Here is a 22,324-nt window from a genome sequence, read left to right as displayed (position 1 = left end):
TTTTCTGCGGGTTCACATGTGAAGAATGATTTCTGTGTCCTGTTCACATAGCAAATCTACGGACTACTTTAAAATACGGAGAATGCATAGCAAGAGTCCCCTTGTGTGGGTCTGGTCTACGGTTGAGTTCATTTCGAATCTGGCATCATTTTCACCAGGTAGGCCTTACATCGAGCAGCAATATTTCAGTGCTCAGAGCAGCGCTTACTTCTGAAGCACATTTCGCCAACAGTGTGACAATAACGGGAACTCAGTTGGACGGCTGATTTTGTAATTATGGTCCAAAAGAAATACGGTGAAGAAACTTTTTACATGTCTCATCTTGGCAGAATATTAAATGAAATTTTGGCCATCGATATGCAGTTACCTGCAGACCTCTTGCCATTCGAGACATGTTGTTTGGAAAGATTTATCAAATGTCCATAAACTTGTCACTTTTTTTTCGAGCGAGTGTATCAAACAACCCGCTGTACACTAGAAGTAAAATTTCCTAAATTCTATCTTTCGCTTCACTAACTCTGTAAATCTAGACCTAAGTAGCCTATCATCCACAACAGTGTTCCACGGAATTTGTTTTGTAGAAGTAACTATCATAGGATCTATTTGTGTTTTCCACATTCAAATTGTGCTCCGTTTTTAGGAGGGCCTTAAAAGTTTTTTACGGCGTAGAAATTCTCAAATGACAGCGTTTCGCATCCTTTAACATTAACTAAGCAAAGGATTTTCAGTTGCTCTATTAAAAGAAGCTCTTTAGTTTCCATACTTAACCACTCAATTCTACTTAAAAGGAATATTCCAGAGAATTATGGTCATTGGCGGAAGCAAAAGGTGGATTTGATTCGACCGACAATACCTCAACTTATTGCAAACACAAACGGATCAACTTCAGAAATCGCCGTTGTTTTCATTCGCCAGTGAGTTTGACGAAGATGATGATATCAGGATCGATCGAGTTGTAGTGGTGAGTCATGCTTGCGACCGAGCAACCAACCTGACAACGCCCCTAAAATATCAGGAATGGCTCAGTAAAACTCGACGGAATCGAGTCAGATGTCACGACAGGCTTTAGTAGGTTCCATTCTGATGCGCAACATTTGGACATAGATGCTTACACCATTGATATCTCAGTTGAGGAAACAGCCATAATCAGATAACGTAACACGATATGCGTGACCAAAGAAAGGGTGGCACCTTATCCTTCCGAATACCGGCTAACCATATTGCCTGTTCGGCCAGTATTGATTGAATAGTGTACTGTCCACCCTCTGTCCATTAATTCCATTTTTACGTGCTACTGTGCGTACCACTGAGGTTGAACAAAACTGAAACATCTCTGTACTACTCTTTGGTCATTCTCAACTGACGAATCAGTTTTCATAGTGAGATCTAGTTTAGTGAAATCTAGCATTGAAAGCTGATGTATTCGAATGATTACTCACTATGTCGTCCATTTATAGTCTACTTATGCACTAGTCTTCCTTCAGAGAAATGTCTGTTCAAGATGAACCAAATTTAGTCGTTCCTATGAAGTATTCTAAACGAGTCTTCACTGTACCAGTATCCAGAGACTACGTCTGTTATTGTTACTACCTTGAGCTTCGTTGGTGAAAGGGTTGCGCCATAGAAGACTCTCATTTATCTCTACCCTTCGAGGTGGGAGGTTGCAACTTTACCCTTTCATATTAATTGTCATTGCGAGTATCATTATTGCTGTGATTCTTATTATTCATGGATTTTTCCGAACTTTGAGCGCACAAGTCAAGACAGGAAACCTGAAAACGGAACAGTTCTAAACTAGTTGATCCCCATATTCGCATTCTTAAGGAGCGTCGCCGGCCTAGGAAATAAACTTGTTGATTGAAGTGACCCCCTGCTGATGAGGATGATTAATTAGAAACGTCTATTGGGTCATGTTAACAAGGTGTCTCTTGTCTACTCGTCTTCTGTACAACCTTCCACAGATAATCACAAAATGTTTCACTTCAACAACTAACTGTTCGATAACCTAAATGCATACTACTGAATAGGCGTGGAAAATTTCTGCTTGTGTCGTTGGCTACCTATGTTTATATCATTAAGAAGATGGTGTTTGGTTCCTAACGTATAATTGCAAAATTATGCACGGTGAGTCGATAGTTTTAGTTTTCCCCTAATCTTATCGGTACTGCCACAATGAAGCCCGTGGCGTCATAGTATGGCACGATATTACCACGACGTTACTTGTATTATCAGCTGTTGACGGTAGCCATCAACCGATAAATCCAGTTTACTGGTACCGGTCCTTTTCGTCTAGTTATTTTATTTTGAGGTGTTTTAGCCAGTGAATGGCCACGCACCATTTGCCTTGGTTGTTTCAAAAAGACTAGAAAACGAAATTACATGACACATATTTCACCTTATTGAGAATGATCCCACAAAAACCCCGCGACCCAGCCGCCAGTACATATTTGGCACAATGCCAATCAGCCGCTCGTTGCTGAATGGATGTGTTCAAACTACTAGGCAGGAGGTCGCGGGTTTTGGACTCTCTGGACTTTTGCAAGATGATGATGATGCTGATGATTCCCAGTAAGAATGAAACAGCTGTAACAATGCTTCTTAGCTTTGCAGTATAGGTTGGCCTCACTTACGGGACGAAATCTCCACCAAAATTTCCAAATCTCCTCACACTACCAATAATCTATGAGTAGCTCAGATCAACAAATTGCAGTCTTGAATAGCACCACAAACTGACTGATCAACAGAGAAATTACGGGATAATCAATTTACTGCTTGTGTTTGTTCGGCAAAATACAAATTACACAGGACTTTACACCTTTTTTTTAAACAGTTTGGGTTCGCAACTCTCCCAGTTTCGGGGGAGGCCAACTATCAATGATTCCCGATAAAAATGAAATAGCTATACTCTCTTCTCGCCTTTTTTTGCAAGAATAAATCTTGATTAAAATTCTCACACCTCTTCACACTACTCTAATACTACTAACAACAATTCCGACGGGTGTCTTCAAAACTCGTTTTCATCTTTTCTTCTCATGAAATATATTGGATTGTGAGATGAAGTCTCAGTAATTCATCATTCTCTCGTTCCATTCACGGTTATTTGTCTCAGCCTTGGTAAACCGTTTAGGATTCTTGATTGAAAGTACTGTCCTAAAACGCGTTATGATCTGGACGGATCGTAAATGAAACTTTTAAATGATCATCTAGATGAAGCTTTTATTGAAGAAGGATTCTTACTTGGCTCTAGTATTTGCGATCTTCGTATAATTACCCTGAAAACACGAGTACTAAAATATTAGCCATGGTAATTTTGCTTCGATTTTCTCCCCGTATAACGTTTATATGCTAACCATTCCTCATTGGCCATGTAATTTTCGAGTCGCCCTTTTTGGAGCCCGCTGAAGTCCAAAGTAATGTTAAGCGTTTATACGCAAAATGTAGTGGGTTGATCTATCCCCAAGTCGAAAGTGCTTGTGTGGTAAGACATCCAAACGTGTATCGGATAACCTGTGCCTTTAGTTGCCAACCTTGGTCGTATATAATTCGTCTTCTCCGCTCTTACGTAATAGCCAACACAGGCACACATATATTGATCGGATTTCAGCACACCGACTGTATTTTTTGGATTTCGGAGGTATTTGTTGTCCGGTGAGTGGTTTGACGCCCGTAATCTCCAATTTCCCCTTGGAACGTGTATAACTATAAATATAAAAGTTTGTGTGTAATTAGGATGGTAAACTGTTTGTATATCAGTTACTTAGAGAAGATTTCCCGTGATTTGAAACTAGTCTATGCGCAGGCAAGTAAGCCAGACCTTTGAGCGAAATGCAAAGCATTCGTTGAACTGGTTTATTCTTGTAGAGTGATTAAGTACTTCTGAGCAGTAAGTGAAATCATCAGTGAATTCAGTGTTTGTGTAAGAAAATATATGATTTCAAGTTGGCGAAATACATTCAAATGGGAAAGACCTGAAACTTGTGGTTTTTTTTGTGGCTGCAACTCGCTTTCCTTATTTTATCGTTTCATGAACGTAACTGAGTAATTTTAAGCTACTGAGACTAGTTTGAACCTCAAAAAGGCATTTACGATAAAAAACTGTTCTGCAACAAAAGGAAACCCGTTCCTACGATTTTTTGTTCCAGATCTGAAAACTCTTTTACCTTCCGTATAATATATGGTTTGTTGAAAACGATAATTTCGATTTTGGACGTAGAATCTGCCTGGAATATTACATAAGCTATTGTGGTCATTGCATTATAATAGATATTCTCATTCAACAGTAAGACTACCGGTGGGCTAGAAAGACAAATGACTGACTGTATCACTTGTCAGAATGTAGGTGACAGGTAAACTGTGGCAGAGATTCAAGACGATCATTTACCTAGCGAATAATTACAGATAGCTACGGTCTACATGTTGGGTTTGGATACTTCGTCGTTTAATTTCACTTCTGTCCAATGTAATCTCCATGGGGATTCTGTGCTGCACAGGACGCAGTCGTTTTTTCACTTAGACTACATAATAGTACTTAAATAAAAATGCCAAACTGACTTGATCATTCACGTGAATTAGTGGACTTACTAGCCACAAGTTTGTTTTTTTTTTCCTGGTACTTTTAAATGGAAACGTGACAACTGATGAATCTAGTGGCATGTTGAGTACCTTTCAACTTCTGTCATATATCAGGAAGGAGATTAGTTCGCGGAGTAACTCATGACACTGCAACAGGTGGCGTCTGTTAATAGCATACATAGGATGACAAGTTGAAAGGAAACGAATCAAATGTTTCGTATTGGTTGGGCGGAAAGGAGACATATCCGGAGCATGGAATAATCCAGTATAAAATCTGTGTTTACGTAGTACAACCTACATCAGCAAGCTCAGTATAGCAGAGAAAATTTCGATTACTCTTCTATCGTGAATCTGGTTGTATTGATCTTGGACTTTATCAAACACCACCAGTTTGAAGAGCATGATTCTGAGTATATTGAGGCACTTAATCACACGTCAGCTCAGTGACTCAATTCTGGTACTGCAGCACACAATGAAACCATCAGCAAACTGTGTGCTTAAGAAAATCATAGGTGTGTTATTACGTACACGTTAGGTCTTGATGTACATAAACTGAAACAAATTTATGAATTCATCACGCGGGGTTGATCGAAGCGGACGCTCCAACCGTGACTGTTAAGAGAGCTTCCATTTAGGGATTGTCCACTGGGCCCATCAGGTAGGGAAATTCTCCGAGTGAGCCCTGTTAGCCAGCTGACTGTCCCAGCGAGTCAACAGCTGATTAGTCCACGATCCGAGCACAAACATATCCCAATACGACATTTCGCCTTTTCAGAATGTACTGCAGTACTGCAGAATATAATATGGAGACCAAATTATCCCAACTAATGCTATGAATAAAAGCTCGACCTGCAAGAGTCATCACTGGGATTAGAAGAGAATGTAAACAGATAGTCTCTTCTGGCCTGTAGAGCAATAAAATTTCGGTTGATTGACCCTCCAATAAAAACGTCTCGGGACCACTTAACATGATGCAGCGTCTTCAGTACGTTTTATAGAAATGAAGCTTTGGCCGCTATTATGGAGCTCCAGTAATGCTGAAACAATTCCGACATCCGGTAGTGTAAGATAGATTCTGAAAATTTTGGCTAATGCCGGGGAAACGGACTCTCATTGGAGCCGTCAGCTACTGTCGCGAATCGATACTGGCATTATTTCTAGGTATTTTTCCGTTCTACTGATGTGGTGATGTGGTGTGGTATAATTTGCCCGACTCTATGTTTTACTCACTGTGAAAAGATAGCTTTTTGTTTGGCTTTCATTTGAACGCATTGCTAAATGGATTCAACAAAAGGACTCACGAGATAGTTGCTCTGGTTCCGTAAAGCTAACAATAAATTCAGTCAACTAAATACACTCATTTGCAAATCAATTTGTTTTTTGGAGAAACCTGGAACCCAGCTGAATCTCTCATTTATGAGGTATTTAAGCAACTGAATGTGCTATACCAGGCCATCTCATGTTTAAGTTGGCACGACGTTCGAGATATCGCGACACATTTACAGGCGTAATACACTACTCGTAAGGTTGCTGAAAATTCCTTCGACAGCCCATGATTTCGCACCTCTTGAGTCTCGTTAGGTAGGCGCAGTCCCGGAGTTTCCGTCAGCCTTACGTTGTACGTGAACTAAAATTCCACAAAATTAGCAAAATACGCTCATCTGCAAATCAATTTGTTTTCCTCGGGAGACTCACTTGGAATCTAGCTGAGTAGTTCGTTTATGATGTTTTTAATCACGGATGAAGTACCGCTTTCAACCGCATCACGTAGTTGAGTGACTCCTTTACTAAAAATCGGTCCTTTATTGTGACCGTTTGCTTCACCCAATTGGTTGCATCACTATTATGACAGTTCGGCTGGCACCCTAAGGCGTGGGTAATTGGCGCAACAGTTGCCTAGTATTGCGTAAAACAAGTGAGCAATCGTAAGCAAAAGGCAGATATGTGGGGATATCTAGATGTGTCTAATCATTGAGGCACATGTTCATTTGGCCAGCGCAACCGACCGACTACCTATAGTCAGCATTTGAGTTCCTTCCTTTATAGGGAATTCACTGTGTTCCCTGGTTAACCCTCAGTTCAGTAACATAACACTCGACTCGAAATGGCTCATTGGTTAGGGCGTGAATTTACTGACCCGAGCATTCGTGGTTCAAACCCAAACTCGATGTCTCGACTGCTTGTGTCTGGGCTTGGGAAACCCAGCAAAATCTCAGCCCCCTGTTTTATTTGGGTGGCGGGACATCTGGGTGCTGGAAGAGTGTTACAGCTGAACAGTTTGGTAAAACAGTATATCGTCCCTTTGTGGTCGACCAACTGGCTGATTGAGTCCGCCAGCAAGTTATGCAAGACGTAATTTTCCTACTCTAAAAAAAAATGAAAAATACAGAATAACTGTCAATTACTTGATTGTGTTAGTCCGTCTTACTGGGCTCATAATACAGGTGTCAAATGAAGTATTCTTTTCATCGAACAAACTACACCACGTTTTTTCACGGACTCAGAAAAAGTTGAACTAGTCCAGGAATTGGAGATTTCAAAGACAAAAAAAGAACAGGTAGCCGTTGCCCGTTCTTTGAAATATCAGTAGCTATATTCCCAGTGACACAGGCAGGCAAAACCAGATGACTGACATTTGAGTCTCTGGGGTTCTGTGGCTCCGGATTAATGGATATTGGTTTCGAATAGTTCTTAAGCGCCGGATAATTTACGGCGATTCTCGGACCGTCTTTTTTAATGACAGCCACTCCGGTACATGTCAGTATACCGGCGCAAACTAATCATATATTTGCCTGGTAATCATGTGGCATCTGCCTGGATTCAAAACAGTTGGGATGTAGAAGTAATCTTATACGAAAATTACAAAAAAAATTACTTGAGAAACTCCAAATCACCGTGTCCAATTTCCTCGAGCATTTTCCTCGGGAATACGCCGAGGGAGCGACAGTCTGGTAGGGACAGTGTCTGTTTATTAGAGGCACAGATCTCGACTTTTATTGACCTATCACCCTTAAAGTCTAGCTAACTGTTCACTGCTTAGTGAAAGTTGTAAAAGTACTTGAAAGTTTGGTTCTCCTTGGTTGATCAGTGATTGAAACTCAGGTATAGTTACATTTATTTCCTCCTGACATGCGAGAGGAACATGTTACCACTATTCCACCAGCGCACGTTGGACGCATCTGAATTCTCACGTCTGAACGGGCGAATTCGTTCGCGCTTGAGCGATATGATTAGCATGTCCGACTCATCATCGATACGACAACCCAGTAACTTCCCTGGTTATGACGACCGATTGACCCGCTTGTCAGGAATTCCCAGTCAGGTAGCGCCACAGACGCTTGAACCCCGCTGGACAACTTTGTTGATGCATATTGTGGGTTCGGCAGGGAGTGTATTGTTCAAGTTCACTGGTGGAATAGTGGTAACACGTTCGCCTCGCATGTCAGGTCTCCGGAGTTCAAACCCAGGCACGGTTATTGGATATGTACTGCTGATGAGCTGTAAGAAGAGCGAAACTTAAGTCCAGTGCTTCTCCCCCTTTGGTGTGGCTTCACCAGAATGATTGCACCTGGAAAGGAGGACGGTTAGTCAAACGAGAGCGATGTGAATGCGAACAAGAACAGTGTCTTAGCGAAGTATACACATTTGCAAACTAATTTGGTTTTTTGAGAGGCTAATCTGGAGACTAATCTGAATAGCTCGTTTGTGATGTTTCCAAATTAGCTTGCAAATGAGTGTGTTTCGCTAATTTCGTGCAATTTTGGTTCAAGTAGAACATAAGTTTGACGGAACCTCGGGGACCGCACCTACCTGATGAGCCTCAAGAAGGTCGAAACCGGTCATGGGCTGTCGACGACTTTTCAGCGACCTTACAATGGGACAGTTTTGTTTATTAGAGGCACAGATCTCGACTAGTATTGACCTATCACATTTAAAAAATTGTAGTCCAGCTTACTTCACACTGCTTAATAAAACTTGCAAAAGTATTTGAAAGGTTGGTTTTTGTTCGTTGATCAGTGATTGAAAATCAGGCATAGTCACGTTTATTCTACCTTTGGTCGTTCATGAGGGCATAAAATTTCTGAAGATTCATTTGTACCGAATATCGCACTTTTATCCATTGCGGAAGGCAATCCAAGATCTGAGGAAAAATCGTTTATACTGGCCTCCAACTTTGTTATTCTTCATTTGTCTGTTTTCCTTCAGGGGGTTATGCATAATCAGTGAACTGCGAACGTTCCATGTGACAGTCTGGCTTATGAATGCCCCGAAGGGTCTGGTTCACAATCGTGTGAACGGCAAAAGCTCTGTGCTGGATCAGCTAACACGTACACATGGTTAACATCCATTCCTGCTACCAGGTTGTTACCATCTGGATTCTCCTACACATGGTTCTGCACGGTAAGTAACACAGAGACAAATGCTGTTGTGACAGCGTTCATTCTTCTACACTTAAACCACCTAACGATTTTACTGTAGAATTGATTAAGGTGTACCACGTAATTTGTGCTCTGGAGGTCGCTACATTTTCTCTGCTATCACGGAACGACTCCGTGATCTTTTACGTTCTACCAGCCACTTTTCTACCACAGAAATGTTGCACTAATCGGGGCTTTCTACTAAGAGTGAGTCTGTCCCTCTTGTCAATGTGATTAGGGTAAATCGTCTGGCAAGTAAATCTGGGCATTTAAGTAACCGCATGTAGCTCCAATTTGACTCATTCCATGGCGTGGGACTTGCAAGAAAAGAAAAGTTGGTGACCATAAGGAATTTTGCGTTTTTCCTTTGAAACGTCACAGGTTTGATAAAGACTTACATGCAGGTTCGTGGAAATGTTTTGTCCAAATCTGTGTACATTTTCACTCAGGCCTACATCTGTTCATACCTGTCCAACGTTGACAATGTAACCGATTTGGATCAAAGAAGTTCGAAAGCATCATTAAGCAGCTCAGCCAACGGGCAAGTCTGAAAAAAGTGTTATAAATAAGATTTATTCTTTTCACGTCTCACACTGTCACAATGAACAAGTTGGCAGGAGGTCAAAATAGTGCCAACTGAGTTACTCGGCTATTTGTTTACTGAAGCTGTGATTTGTCATTTTACATGTTGGACTCCATAATTATTTTGAACAACGCGATCCCTATGTCAGGAACCTCCGAGGGACGGGAGGCTCGAAAAGGTACAAAATAACAAGTTGGTTTGTCACCACATCCCCACTTCTTAAGTTATCGTTAACGTATTTTTTCAGCGCTCTTACGCCAACAAAGAAAAGTGATCAACTCAGATTGTGAATGCAACTAGATTATTTTAATGGGCCCCAATTTCGATTAGTTTCTACCCGCTGAAAATAAGACATTTTCTGGTGATCAGGGAACAACACAGGCGAAGGAATAAAATGATCGCTCACAGAGAGCTCTCCTGATGAATTTGTGTGCATTCACTATGGTAGAATACCTTCAAAAGTGAAGTATAGGAGAGTTGTCAACAAGATAACTTAATAAGTAGTCATCGAGACTCTAAAATGAATGAATTTCAAGATGAAAAATAGTGAAGAAGACAACGTTCCAAAGTTCTTTGTCGGGCAGCTTCGCCTTAAAACCAATGCAGTGTTCTAGATAACCGAAGTGGAATACCGAAGGGTAAGGATGGCGTCTCCGTTCTCTTAAAGCAAATGGGAATAGGTCAGAAAACGGTACAGAGAAAGCATTTATAATCTGACGGATGCAGCAAGTTTAGAATTCCCGTAGGTATGAATTACACGGTTGTCAAAGTGCTCGAACTTAATGAGGAAGTTCTATCGACGATGGCAGAGAGTTGTCCTTAAATTATCTCAGAATTTAAGCTGTCAAACCATATTCTCTAAGAGCTTAATAGCGCGTCTGACGACCAGGTATGAAGCTAATCAAACAAGGCCAAAGGCTGAGTTTGGAGATGCCTTTAGCATAACCGCTTGATCGTTCGAGAAGCCAGCCAACAGACGATCAAGCGATGTGAATTCCATCATCGAAGGATGAGTGGCTTCAAATCCTGTGTGATTGTGAATAATTTCCGCTGCTGGTCAGCCGCTTGTGGCTGGACGGTTTGGTCTTCGACTACCAGCTGTGAGGTCGTGAATTCGAATCACCCTGGAGTTTTACGGGATGCACACTGCTGCTGAATCTCAACGGAGATTAAACAACTGTACGGTGTTACTCGGCATTCTGGCATAGGGTGGGCTTCATCGACAGGATGAAATTTCGATTAAAAAACCTTCGGGTGCCCAAAACTTGGGTTGTTTATGAAACCAGCTATGGTATAGGGGTCTGAAAATCTCTTATTCATTTTGTGAAGAAATGGATTGGTGACTACCATCCATGTGCAATGCCGTACTAATTAGTGAAACACAGCCCGGCAAACAGCCAAAAGAGTAAGCTGCAGAGATACGAATGCGGGACTCCGAAATAGATGAGAAAAGCCTTAGATACTGGCTCGCAACACTGAACATTTTTGCTGATCTATAGTAGCAGTTTTAAAACCACACAGAAGGGAGTCTCGCCGTTAGTTCAAGTCTCTGCTATCCGGTGTAGCGCTGCTCGTAAAATATGAATTCTCAAGATTATATTCTGTGTTTAAGGTAATGATGAAAACTAAGTTTTTGTAATCGTGCAGATAGGTCGATCACAATGCTGTCAAAGTGCTGACAGACAGCCAAGTTGGCCAACCATTCCTCTCACCTAGGTCCCCTTAGTACTTGTGTTGTTTTTTTACCGAGCAGTACCGAATAAACACAGGGTGAACTGCGATGGTATTCGTCGTCAGTACCTAATTACTTTTCACTAGCTTCACGAGATTCAATAAATCCAGATGGAATGGATTGTGCTGCGCAAAAATATGTTACGTCCAAAGAACGAGCGTCAAAAAACTTTTCATATATAGGATTTTTGTCTGTTGTAGACGATAAATCATATACTCATTCAGCGTAACTTATTGCGAGAAAAATGAAACGAGTTGATTTATTCAAGGCATTTACAAATCATTTTTAACACTAGGGGTGTACCGCGTCTGTAGCTCGACCAAATTCTTGGGCGATTCACTTGTTCGTTTGTGCATGCGGAGGAATTCGTCTCGACCACGATAGGCTAGTAAAGTGCACTGGTGTTATAAGCGAGGTGTAGATGTCTGATGTTTTGTAAACCATTGTTTGGGCAAAGAAACATGCGCTGTTCCAAATAAACTACTGGTAATATCCTGGCGGTGATTACGGATTCGTTTGTGTGTTTGCGTGATTTCGGCCGCTTCAGAAAGAAATTTCGTTCACCTAAAAGTATCAACTGGGACTGAAAGTTCGTAGCTGACCCAAACCATCGTAATGTCCGATGTGGAAAGATTTCCACAACACGCTTCTAAGCCACTCTTCCGGAAATGGATACGGATAGAGGTAGCACAATATGGAGAGGTCTTTGCAGTCGGGCCATTGAATAAGAAGTGAACTTTGGCATTCGCACCAAACGGTGCAAAGAACTTGTTGCTGTGCAACACCAATGAGCGAAAAAAGCGGTTAGGCCTTAGATATCATCTGAAATCACGATAATCCGTGCAGGACTTCCGGGCCACTGAGTTTTGGCTGGCACGGGATATAGGTATTTTTGCCTTAAACATACAAAAGTAATAATGGCAGAACAATAATATATCTTTATTCATTTTAAAGTTACACAGTGGACAAATTCGCCACCAAGTTCGGGTAAGTGAAAAAAACTTCCGTACATTGTGAGATGTTAGGCAGTGACCGCATCATTGAGAATTGATTGGCACATGGATGTTGGCTGGGAAATTGCGGTTATAAAGTATAAAAGTAAATGGACGCATTATTCCTGATTCAGGCTAAAACTATCGATCGCGCATTGCTTTTATCAGATTTTTTAGGTATCTTAAGAACGTTACTAAAACTTAGGCAAGCTATGGTGGCATTTGTGACAATCAATATGCAATTTTTTATTAAGATTTTCCAACTTGGCTGCATGTATTTGCATTTACAAAAAGTTGCCTTCTCGTGAAGTTTGCAAACGTTTCAATCAGACCAGTTGTTGGGTGAAAGCGTTGGATAAGTGAAATAAAGTCAGCCCCTGACTTGGGTTTAGCAAGGAGAAACGTCATACTATGTGCTAATTTGATGTAGTCAGATTACTTCAATGTGCTTGGATAGATGGCTACCGAAAAACTTGGCTGTCAAACCAGGTAAGACAAGTTCATGAATCGGGCTATATGTATTTTAGTCTGAATATTACAGTTGACAGGCGATACAATTTCTTCGTCTCCGAAGGTCGCCAAACTGCGTCACTCTGAGAGAGTTACTGAACAGTTGCACTCAGGCATTGAAGCCGTACAATCGAATTACGCGACAAGAGCATCTGCAACCCACCTGATCGATACAAAGTACCAGAGCAGCGCGGTGGAATCATCTAGCGTGACCTATCGAGGGCCACCACATCATTCCAAGGTCCTTATACAAAAATAGACAGTTACCATTTAACTGCCCCAACCAACCTTATTTGTTCAAAAAAATCACTAAGAGATACTAACTCAGTCCTGGCTGACCAACCATGACTCTCATTTGACCCCAACTGTGTGGACTCAATACTCCCTTTTTACCCTACTTTAAATTGTTTAACTGTCTATTCCATTTATATATTAATTCGAAACACTCAACACACATTTACCTTCAGATACTGGCCGAAGCAGTCGGCGAATGAAAACTAGACAGCCAAACATTGCGGTCACCTCGTAATGTGTGTGTGAAAATGTCAGGTACATCACACTACACTTTCCGTAAGGCTCCATCTAACAAGGACTTTTATTTCAAAACAAATGCCATCCTATTTAACAACCACATAACTTCACTGCGGAATTTAGAATCTAGAAGAAGGCACAGATGATTGAAGTGAAAGAACTCTTAACATCCCAGTAGCACACCTATACGAGCTGGATAGTACGGCTTTCTCAGACTGTAGATACCTCGACCCGAAACGGGAACATTGGATGTAAAACTAACTGCAGCTGACATTTTCACGCTATCGGCAGCTATTCAATAAAAAGGTGATTTTGACTGCTCGTTCCGAATTCTAGTGAAGGTAAAACACCCACTTAATCGGTAATCATTCAGATTGTCGAAGAAACCAAACCACAATAGTTTGTTTTTAGATCATTTGAGGTAGCTGAACTCAGTCTGGTAACCATAGACCATACTGCAATGACTTTATTGATTTGCAACACATCAGCTTTGGACTGTCATCAAGAAGTTTTAAGTGAATTAAGCCCATAGTAACTGGTCGCTTCCCAACCACACAAACACACGAACAAAGCAGATGCATTCAAGCGACACCATTGTAGCGGACGAGAGATTCATCTGAGTGTGCTCCGTACCTTTAGGTAACTATTAACTATGCGGAATTGTGCCCAGGGAGAGTGAATAGCCACTTAGTGCTGTGCCTGCGAGCAGAGCTGAACCGTCATTTATATGTCGGCAAGATTTGCCATCAATATTACACCATTTTTAAAGAGTTCATACTCACAACTGAGTCTATCATTCAGGATATTCATCAACTGAACGGGCCGCCTGACATTCGTCTAATGTTCCAGTTCGGTTTTCAAGTCCAAGTGCGCTCACTTTAGAGTGCACGTATGATGAAAAAAATCCGAAAGCTAGGTCCATGTGAGGAGCCCGAAGCAGGTTTGGAGGCTTACTTACTACCCTGAAAGTTCCAACCGTTTTCAGTTAAATGTCGTACACGAAGTCGTGGCTTCTGCTCGTGTTCCGGTCAATAGTCAAAAACTGTTCATTAAACGGAATGTGACTAATCCACTGGCACCCATTAGCTGAGATTCACCCAGGTTACTGGATTGCTATTTTGCTGCGGGTTATAGTTTGTCCTCTTGGTCTTGAATTATTCCTAATGAGGCATCACGAGGAATCCCCTTTGGTACCAAGCTTTTCTAATTGTTTCGGTCAGCGGTTACTTCTGCCAGCTTTTTGGCTGCACTCAGATTTCGCTTCTTCCAAGTTTGGCGTTGAACGTGCCAGTTTTTTCACACAAGTTTCAACATTAGCCCCTCAATGCTCTATAGCTTCTGTCTGTTGTATTGCATGGTTGTCTGAATCACAGCTACCTCATATGAAGCGTCGAGTGACCTCAGAAAGATACTGACTGATGTCGAAAAATACACTCATTTTTAAATCAATTTAAAAAACCAAATTGACTTTCAAGAAAACTCTTCGACCAATTTGGCAAATGGGTGTATTTCCCGAAAACAGTTCAATTTGGGTTCAAGTAGAATATAAGGTTGACGGAAACTAGGAGACTGCGCCTACCTGGTGATCCCCAAGAAGGGCGAAACCGATCGTGGTTTGCCGAAGAGTTTTCAGCACCCTTGTGAGTAGTTTCCTTCATGAAAATACTGACTGATGCTTTTGACTGACAGTTCCTAACTAACCTGTATCACTCATTTAGTAAAATGACGTCAGAAATCGTTTCGGTTAATGTTTTGATGGGTAATACTAATTTGGATGCGTGTTTATTAGGATCGTTTTATGTCTAACGTGTTGGAGCTCAATGTCAGGACTATAAAATGCGCGGAGTGAATTGTTTCATAAAGCTGTTAAACAACCCGTTTATTGATCATACCTGCTTTGGACTGAAACATATTCACATGCGACTGAAACATCGGTGCCGCACAACTGTGAATTTGAAAGGATTTCTAACTGGAACAGTCTGTCAGGTTCAGACAGACATAAACATTTTCACAACCGCCATGCATCCACCTGTCTAATTACTGTTGAAAACCGGTAGGTTACTATAACTATTTATTTGTCAGCTGAGGTCCTTGCCGTACTGTTGGGACGGCAGAAATCGCTTAATACTGCCATCGTCAATATTATAGGTCGGCTTTTTACTGACCTTACTCAGTTTTTTCTCGGAAAAACGCGGCAAGCAGCATGGATAATGTCGGAACGTTTCCAGAACGAATGCTGATAGAATGGCGGTACGGGACTTCCAATCGGGCGAACATTTTCCTGCCTCGAGGGATCGCGCTAGTTTATCCGACGATTTGATCAATGAGTCAGTAGTCGGCTTGGTTGTGTCGGCTCGCTGAACCATCCATCAAGGAAGGCATCAGACGCTTGAGATTTCGTTTTGCTCGTCACGAACGGCTGTGAGACCCGACGATTTTTGCTTGCCTTGTTTCCAAACTGTCCTGGTGAAATTTCGCTTCTGAAACGATTATTCAAATTTACAGCCGCGATCACTCTTACCTGCGCATGTATTCTCCTCTGGTGACGTCAAATAATTATGTCTGGATATTCAGTCCGCCCGCACCGACAGTTTCTAATATTAGATTACCCATGGACAAACCGTTGATCCCAACAAGGTTGTGAATTAAAGCAAGTAACACATGGTGGTTGCGGTCACAGCGTGGGTGGTATGATGGCCATGAAACGAATTCGACAAGCAGGTGACAATTGATTTTGTTGTTGTTGTAACGCAGTTGCTGTCAAGCTAACTAGTAATTAATCCATTGGTCTATGTAAGGTGATTAACATCCAAAGAGAATCGATTTGTTTAGACATGCATTTGGAAACCCGTTCGCTGCCTAAAACTGAAGCAATCGATTCCACGGAGACATACCCAATAAAATATGTCATTGATCTACTCAGTGCACTACGCGTGAATGGGAGTCAACGTTTCCCGATCAGGGTAAAAATGTACCGGTGAAAGAGTTTTGCATTGACAGGCAAGTTCGGTCAATCGACCGCGCTCAATCGGCATTAATAATGCATCGGGGATATTCTCATTGATCGAAGTGGACAAACAGAATTTAAAGTGTCCGAAACTTTATTATGTCTGCAAGAATCGTGATAGTGATTATGGCTGGTGTGGGAAATGGGACACTGGAAAGTCATCCAGTCCACCTCCACGATTGCACACGTTTAGAGTTCAAGTTTAGCTTTAAGAGTTTTTGTTTGGTTATTCTGCATAGTAACCCTCAAAAACAGGTAGAGTGGTGACTGCATACAGCACATCATTTGGTGTCTGCCAAACATGCCTACTCAAGAAGCGACATCGTTGTGTCTACGCTTCTAGCATCTGTCGTATTTCATGGCCATAGTTTTCTCAAGTGACCATTAGAACTTTTCTAAGCGCAGTACACAGGTCGTCTTCTTCCGTAGTTACTAAATTGTTTCTTTTTTTCTAAGAGGCAACTCATAGCCATTTTGTCCTACAGTTAAAAAGTCAAAGAGTTTGTTTGTCAGGCCTCATATTGATCGTGACCAAGTGTTGTTCTTTAACGAACTGGATTTACAACTTGCAAGAATACGCTTCTGAAAAGGAAAGTGTGAGCGTGTTACACGATGAGAAAGAGCGAATTCGCTCGACTTGAACCAATCGACCATTGTATTCATTTGAGTTACCTTGGCATGCATATGGGCCCTTGATTTAAAAGTGGACTTTGTCATGCATAGTAAAATTACAATAGGGCTCAAATGAAGTAATCGCACAGAACCCACAGTAAAATGTCGCCTTAAATCCATAGAAAGTTCTTAGTTCACTTTCATGTGCATCCCAGTAGTTGACGCAAGACGCATGCACTTTGGAGAATAGCGAATCCTCACGATGTCTATTTTTAACGAACCGACGTGTTGCCGAACGGTTTTCGTGCTTCGAACCCGCGACATCGCGGCTACTAGTTTGAACATTCAGCCGTCCGGGTGTAAACTGCTGATCAGCCTTGTGATTAGCTCTCAGTTAGATAGGACATAGCGCCACTCATCCGTCAGTCACGGAATCCACGTCGTTTGAGCGGCTCCGAGGGTGACGACTTCTCAGATGGAAGTTTCACTTGTCGCGTGAGTGACTCTTTTTTATGACAGTCATTTCGGTTCCGGTTAGGCAGAATTTTAAACTGGTGAACACCTCAAAACAAAAGTATGTGCTTCTAGAGAGTGTCCCTGGTTAACCTGGAAGTGCAATTTGGGTTCAAGTAGAACATGAGTTTGACGGAAACTCGGGGACTGTGCCTGCCTGATGAGCCCCAAGAAGGGCGAGACTGGTCGTGGGCTGTTGAAGAATCTACGGTAACCTTATGAGTAGTGTATTAAGCCACATAGTAGCTTTGATCTTTGAATCGGGGGCCTTAACTTCGTTCCAGCACTTACCAGTGAAAACACAAAAACTTCAGTCGCTCTATAAAGAAGCAATCTATGATTTTTTTCTCATTAGTCCACTCAAGCCTATGAGTGTGTCATTCTTGACATTAGTCCGTCATGTTCATATCACGCCTGTCAGCAATTATGTGCATCAGAGGTGGGATGTGACAAGGGGACCGACCGGAAGGTAGTTAATGCGCACAGATTTCCACTCACGAAATACCATTTACTAGCTGCTGTAAAGATTCACATTCGCACTGAGTTCCAGTTCGAGTAAAATGCAAGAAAGCGAAGTCACGGTGGGGCAGATGTACACTCAACATCAAAAGTGAATTAATCAACACGTGGGTGTTGCGGCTAGGCGAATGCAATAAACTCATCCAACGTCCTAAAAAAGCTCAGCCTTCGTTTTAACTTCTCCAACTAGATGATCACTGTCTCAAAATATCGTACAACGAGTCGTGTTTCGCATGATCAATCGCTGTATAGTCGGATTTTCTTTCAAACTACATCCCTATGAATAACAAAATGGTGTGGCACTATCATTTCGGTATCCCTTGCTTCAAAGCGGCCCGCAGCTGAATTTCTAATCACGCTTGATTCTGTTACCAAGAAAGTGTAAATTCCAAATAGTTTCACCAACGCCCTCTTGCACTCAGCTAGTCATTCTATCCTCTCTGCTGTGAGTGAATACCATTTTCATTGTGTAAATATGAGAAATTTGTGCTAAAAATACAAACATGTTTTCACGAACAGTCCAACAAAAATTAAACAGCTGTGCCACTTCGCTTTGTGAATTTGTGCTGCAACCATCGTTTCAAGCAAAAACGGTTGATAGCTTCATGGATAGGTGGGTTGATCATAGTACCAGTGTAACGTGATACTACTGATGGGGGAGACATGCGAGTAGTGTGTTTTCTCCTTGTAAATTCACTTTGCGTCTCTTGAAAAGGGAGATCTACTGCGGAATTTGTGGAGTCGCTTTGTAGCATTTGCTTGGATTTGAACGACAGTCAACGAATATCCAGGAAAGTTCAGGATGACGTGTTCAAGAGAAGATGGATGTTCAGTTTTTGTAAATAGGATGCAAATGAGAGTTTTGCTTCCCTGTCCCATAGTCTGTAACCGGTCAATTGGCATTTTCTAATAAATAACTCCGCAGCGAAAACCTTAATCCTTTCACCAGTAGTGATATGGATAAAAAATTAGCTGCGGTCTCCAGTCGACCGACGACTTATCTGTGTCGTCAGTTCTCATATATCCACACTTAATTGTGATGTGAATCAGAGATGTGAACCAAAGGGCTACTGCCAATGTTCTCAATTACCAAAAGCTTTACGGGACTACTGGCCTTATTCGTCGAAGACGAATCATGTAGGCTAAAGAACGTAATACTCCTTGAGGTCACCCTTCTCGCTGCGCTTTAAGATGGCCGTCAACGTTCCTTAGCCATTGAGGCTGAATATAAATTAGGAAACGAGACAAGGGTAAATTGAACTTAGTCAAATCTCTTAAGAGAAAAAAGATTTATACCGTCTACGAAGTATGAGTTAACTTTAGAGCAACACAGGACAAGGCGGTCTCTTGGGAACAAGGGGCCAAATTCACTGCCGCAACAATATCAAGGGTCATCGGAGCCTCGTGTGCGAAAAAAAGTCCAAAAAATCCATAGGGGCATTAAAATAGACCCTGTGATTTCTCACGAAAAGCGACCGTTTTGCCCGAGTTTTGAACTTGTACTATCTGAACAAGGATTTCCTGTATTTAATATGGTTTGCTGGTGGTAACACGTGAATGTTCGCTGTGTTAGAAAAATCGCAAAATTATGGGACAAGTTCCAAATCTCTGTAACTGGTTGCCAAAACATAGCTGCGTCAAGGCCTGAAAGGCAAGTGACTTCTCCAGGGAATACAAATGCGACGACTATGATTGAAATGAATGAATATTTGTCACACTTGTGCTTGCGAGCAGTTGCAATTTTAGATATTTCCCCAAAGTGGGGAAATATTTTGACTCCAGTTACAAGTTGTCAAGGGTACCAGCGAGGGAACGGTGTTTGCTATTCTCCAAAATAATCTTCAGGTGTTTAGCTTTTGTAAAACCACTTCAAACAATATGATTTCGTTTTGAAGAACAAATGGATTGCAAGTAGAGGTGCCTTATCAAAATTTGTACGTTTCAGTTCACAGAATGAGAAGTTATGCTGTCCAGTTCAAAGTTTGTTCGGTTAATTCGACCCTATCGAACTACTAAAATTTGAGGTCACTCATGATGCACGTTCCTAGACACTGAAGGCTCAAAGTCACTAAAGTCAAATGTTTTTTTATCCAGTTTGCCGTTTGGGACTTGTCAGCGTGGATTTATTTTGATAATTTTCATTCCCGCAGTTAGTTTACTTGTGCACACAAACAACAGCATCGATGCCCTGTGGAAGAGATAGCTATATTGCTACCAGCGTTAAACGTACGAATTTCACAGAGTTCATCAATGATTTCTGGTATCAGTTGCTGGGTAGTATGCATTAAAAAGGGATCTAACACCCAAAACATGTCGTTAAGCCGCATCAACCATTTATCTGGACGAAAATTTACGCCGTAGGTCATTTCTGTCATGAATATATGGAAATGTGTGAAACGGTGGGAACCGACATTATTGATTGAAAAAGGACGAAACGTTAACTGTCTTGTAGAGCCTACGATTTACAGATGCTCAGTTTCGAAAAATACCCAGAATAGTTCATATCCACTGGCTGATCAGACGCACATAACAACGCATACCAACTCTGCTAACAAAAGTAATTAAAGAACCGTGAAAGAGTTAGATCCAGCATTCCATCTTCCAAAGTGCAACTGTTTTTTCTTCCGTCTGGTTTCAAATCCACACACACGCGCGCACAATTTGAACCAGGCAGAACCACGGGAATCTGAAATCGAAAACAGCCCGATGCGAGTTGACTATGATCCCCTATTTGCACGCTCTTCAACATCTCACCCACGTCCAATTAGTAAATCTGATCGGTGCGCAGAGTGCGCCCAAATTGGCTGACAAACGCGGCATGAGTCTGGCAATCGCACGAAGTAACTGTCAATCATCGGGCCGGAAGAAAGCTCGATGAACACTGGTGACCTTAATTAATTCGCCGAAATCAAAATTGGTTTGTTAGTAAGCAGTTGTCTATCTGCCTTATATCCTGGCCTTTGTTTTAAACACATTTGTAGATGCCCCTCTATGGAGAGAACACCTTTGGAGGATAGCAGGTCTTGAAAGATGTCACATTATCTTGGCGATTTGAAGCACTTTTTACTAGTAGAACTGTTCTAACAACAGGACACGTTGCAGTAGAGACTGAGTGTTGCAGTTCTCCCAGAGTGATCTCTCCGGANTATATATATATATATATATATATATAGCCGTGTCTTTCCAGCAAGAATGCAGCCCGGCGTCCTCTGTTGGCTTACGGCCGCCGTCATGAAATTTAACGCGTGAAAATCTCAAACGAATTTGTTGTTTACTGACCTCTGGTGCAAATGAATGTATGAAATACTTGTAGGGTGTCTGGACCTGAGTAGTTCTTTGAAAAAGTTCTTAGATGACGGTCAGATTTCCAGGCGACTTAGAAAATAGAGGTATTAGATTGGGTTGTGTTTTGTAGATTCTGGTTGCAATCAAGATGAAAGATGCTTTCGGCTGGGTCATAGTCTTGGACATGTTAGAAGATTAGGGCGATTCCCGATCCTTAGAGGCATGGAAATATACCAGTCGCTTGACAGTTTCCATTCTCGAAGGCAAGCCTGTTGCACAAAAGTTTAGCTTTGACATACTTTTGTTCTACTACTGAAAGCAATCAGATATCTACAATGACCCAGATTTGAAAACCCCACCATTTTTTGACATTGGAACAATAATTTCCCAAAGATTATCTGTTTGAACAGATTGATACACTGAAGTGCACAAGTGTATTACTTGGGAGACCAAAAACTTCTAAACTGCGCCTAACCTAAATGCAAAACTTAATTGCGCCCAGAATAAACAGAAGGCAGGGCGAGATGGACCAAGTGGTTAGAGCGCGAACTTACTGATCGGAAGGTCCATGGTTCGAACCTGACCTCCGCCTCTCGACTTCCCCTGTCTAGGCTTGAGCAACCTGGCACAATCTCAGCCTTCGAGCAACCTTCGGGTGGTGGCGGACACTTGTGGACTGCGCCTACCTGATGGGCCTCAAGAAGGGCGAAACCGGTCGTGGGCTGTCGACGGATTTCCAGCAATCTTGTGAATAGTTTCCTTTATGAAAATATACTGCGATATCTCGAATATCGTGCCAAATGAATCACGAAGCGGCCTGTGTGCAGCATATTCAGTTGTAGAATATCATAAACGAGAGATTCCTTTGAGTCTCTGGTGAAAACCAAATTGATTTGCAAATGAATGTATATCTCGAAAACCATTTATCATCTTTCTTTTAGGTCAAATAAAGTTAAATACACTCAGGCTGATTGAAATCATTTTCTCAAGCGGCACAATGATTGACTGACTTTGTGGTTTATTACCAGAATGTCAATCAAAGTAGTGTGT

The 22,324-nt window shown here is 41.7% G+C and overlaps 1 protein-coding gene across 1 annotated transcript in view; it reads left to right on the top strand.

Moving 5' to 3' along the window:
* Window positions 1-22,324, top strand: part of T265_02008 (hypothetical protein) — a gene marked incomplete at both ends in the record, with an annotated part of 120,484 nt that overhangs the window by 27,690 nt on the left and 70,470 nt on the right. Inside the window, one exon of the mRNA XM_009166156.1 lies at window positions 8,779-8,973. Coding sequence (XP_009164420.1) covers window positions 8,907-8,973 — 67 coding nt within the window. The remainder of the gene's footprint in view (window positions 1-8,778; window positions 8,974-22,324) is intronic.

Source organism: Opisthorchis viverrini (genome assembly GCF_000715545.1).
Source record: "Opisthorchis viverrini unplaced genomic scaffold opera_v5_23, whole genome shotgun sequence".
Classification (NCBI taxonomy): Eukaryota; Metazoa; Platyhelminthes; class Trematoda; order Opisthorchiida; family Opisthorchiidae; genus Opisthorchis; species Opisthorchis viverrini.
Note: the sequence above shows the minus strand (reverse complement) of the source record. Positions and strands in the feature narration are given on the sequence as shown.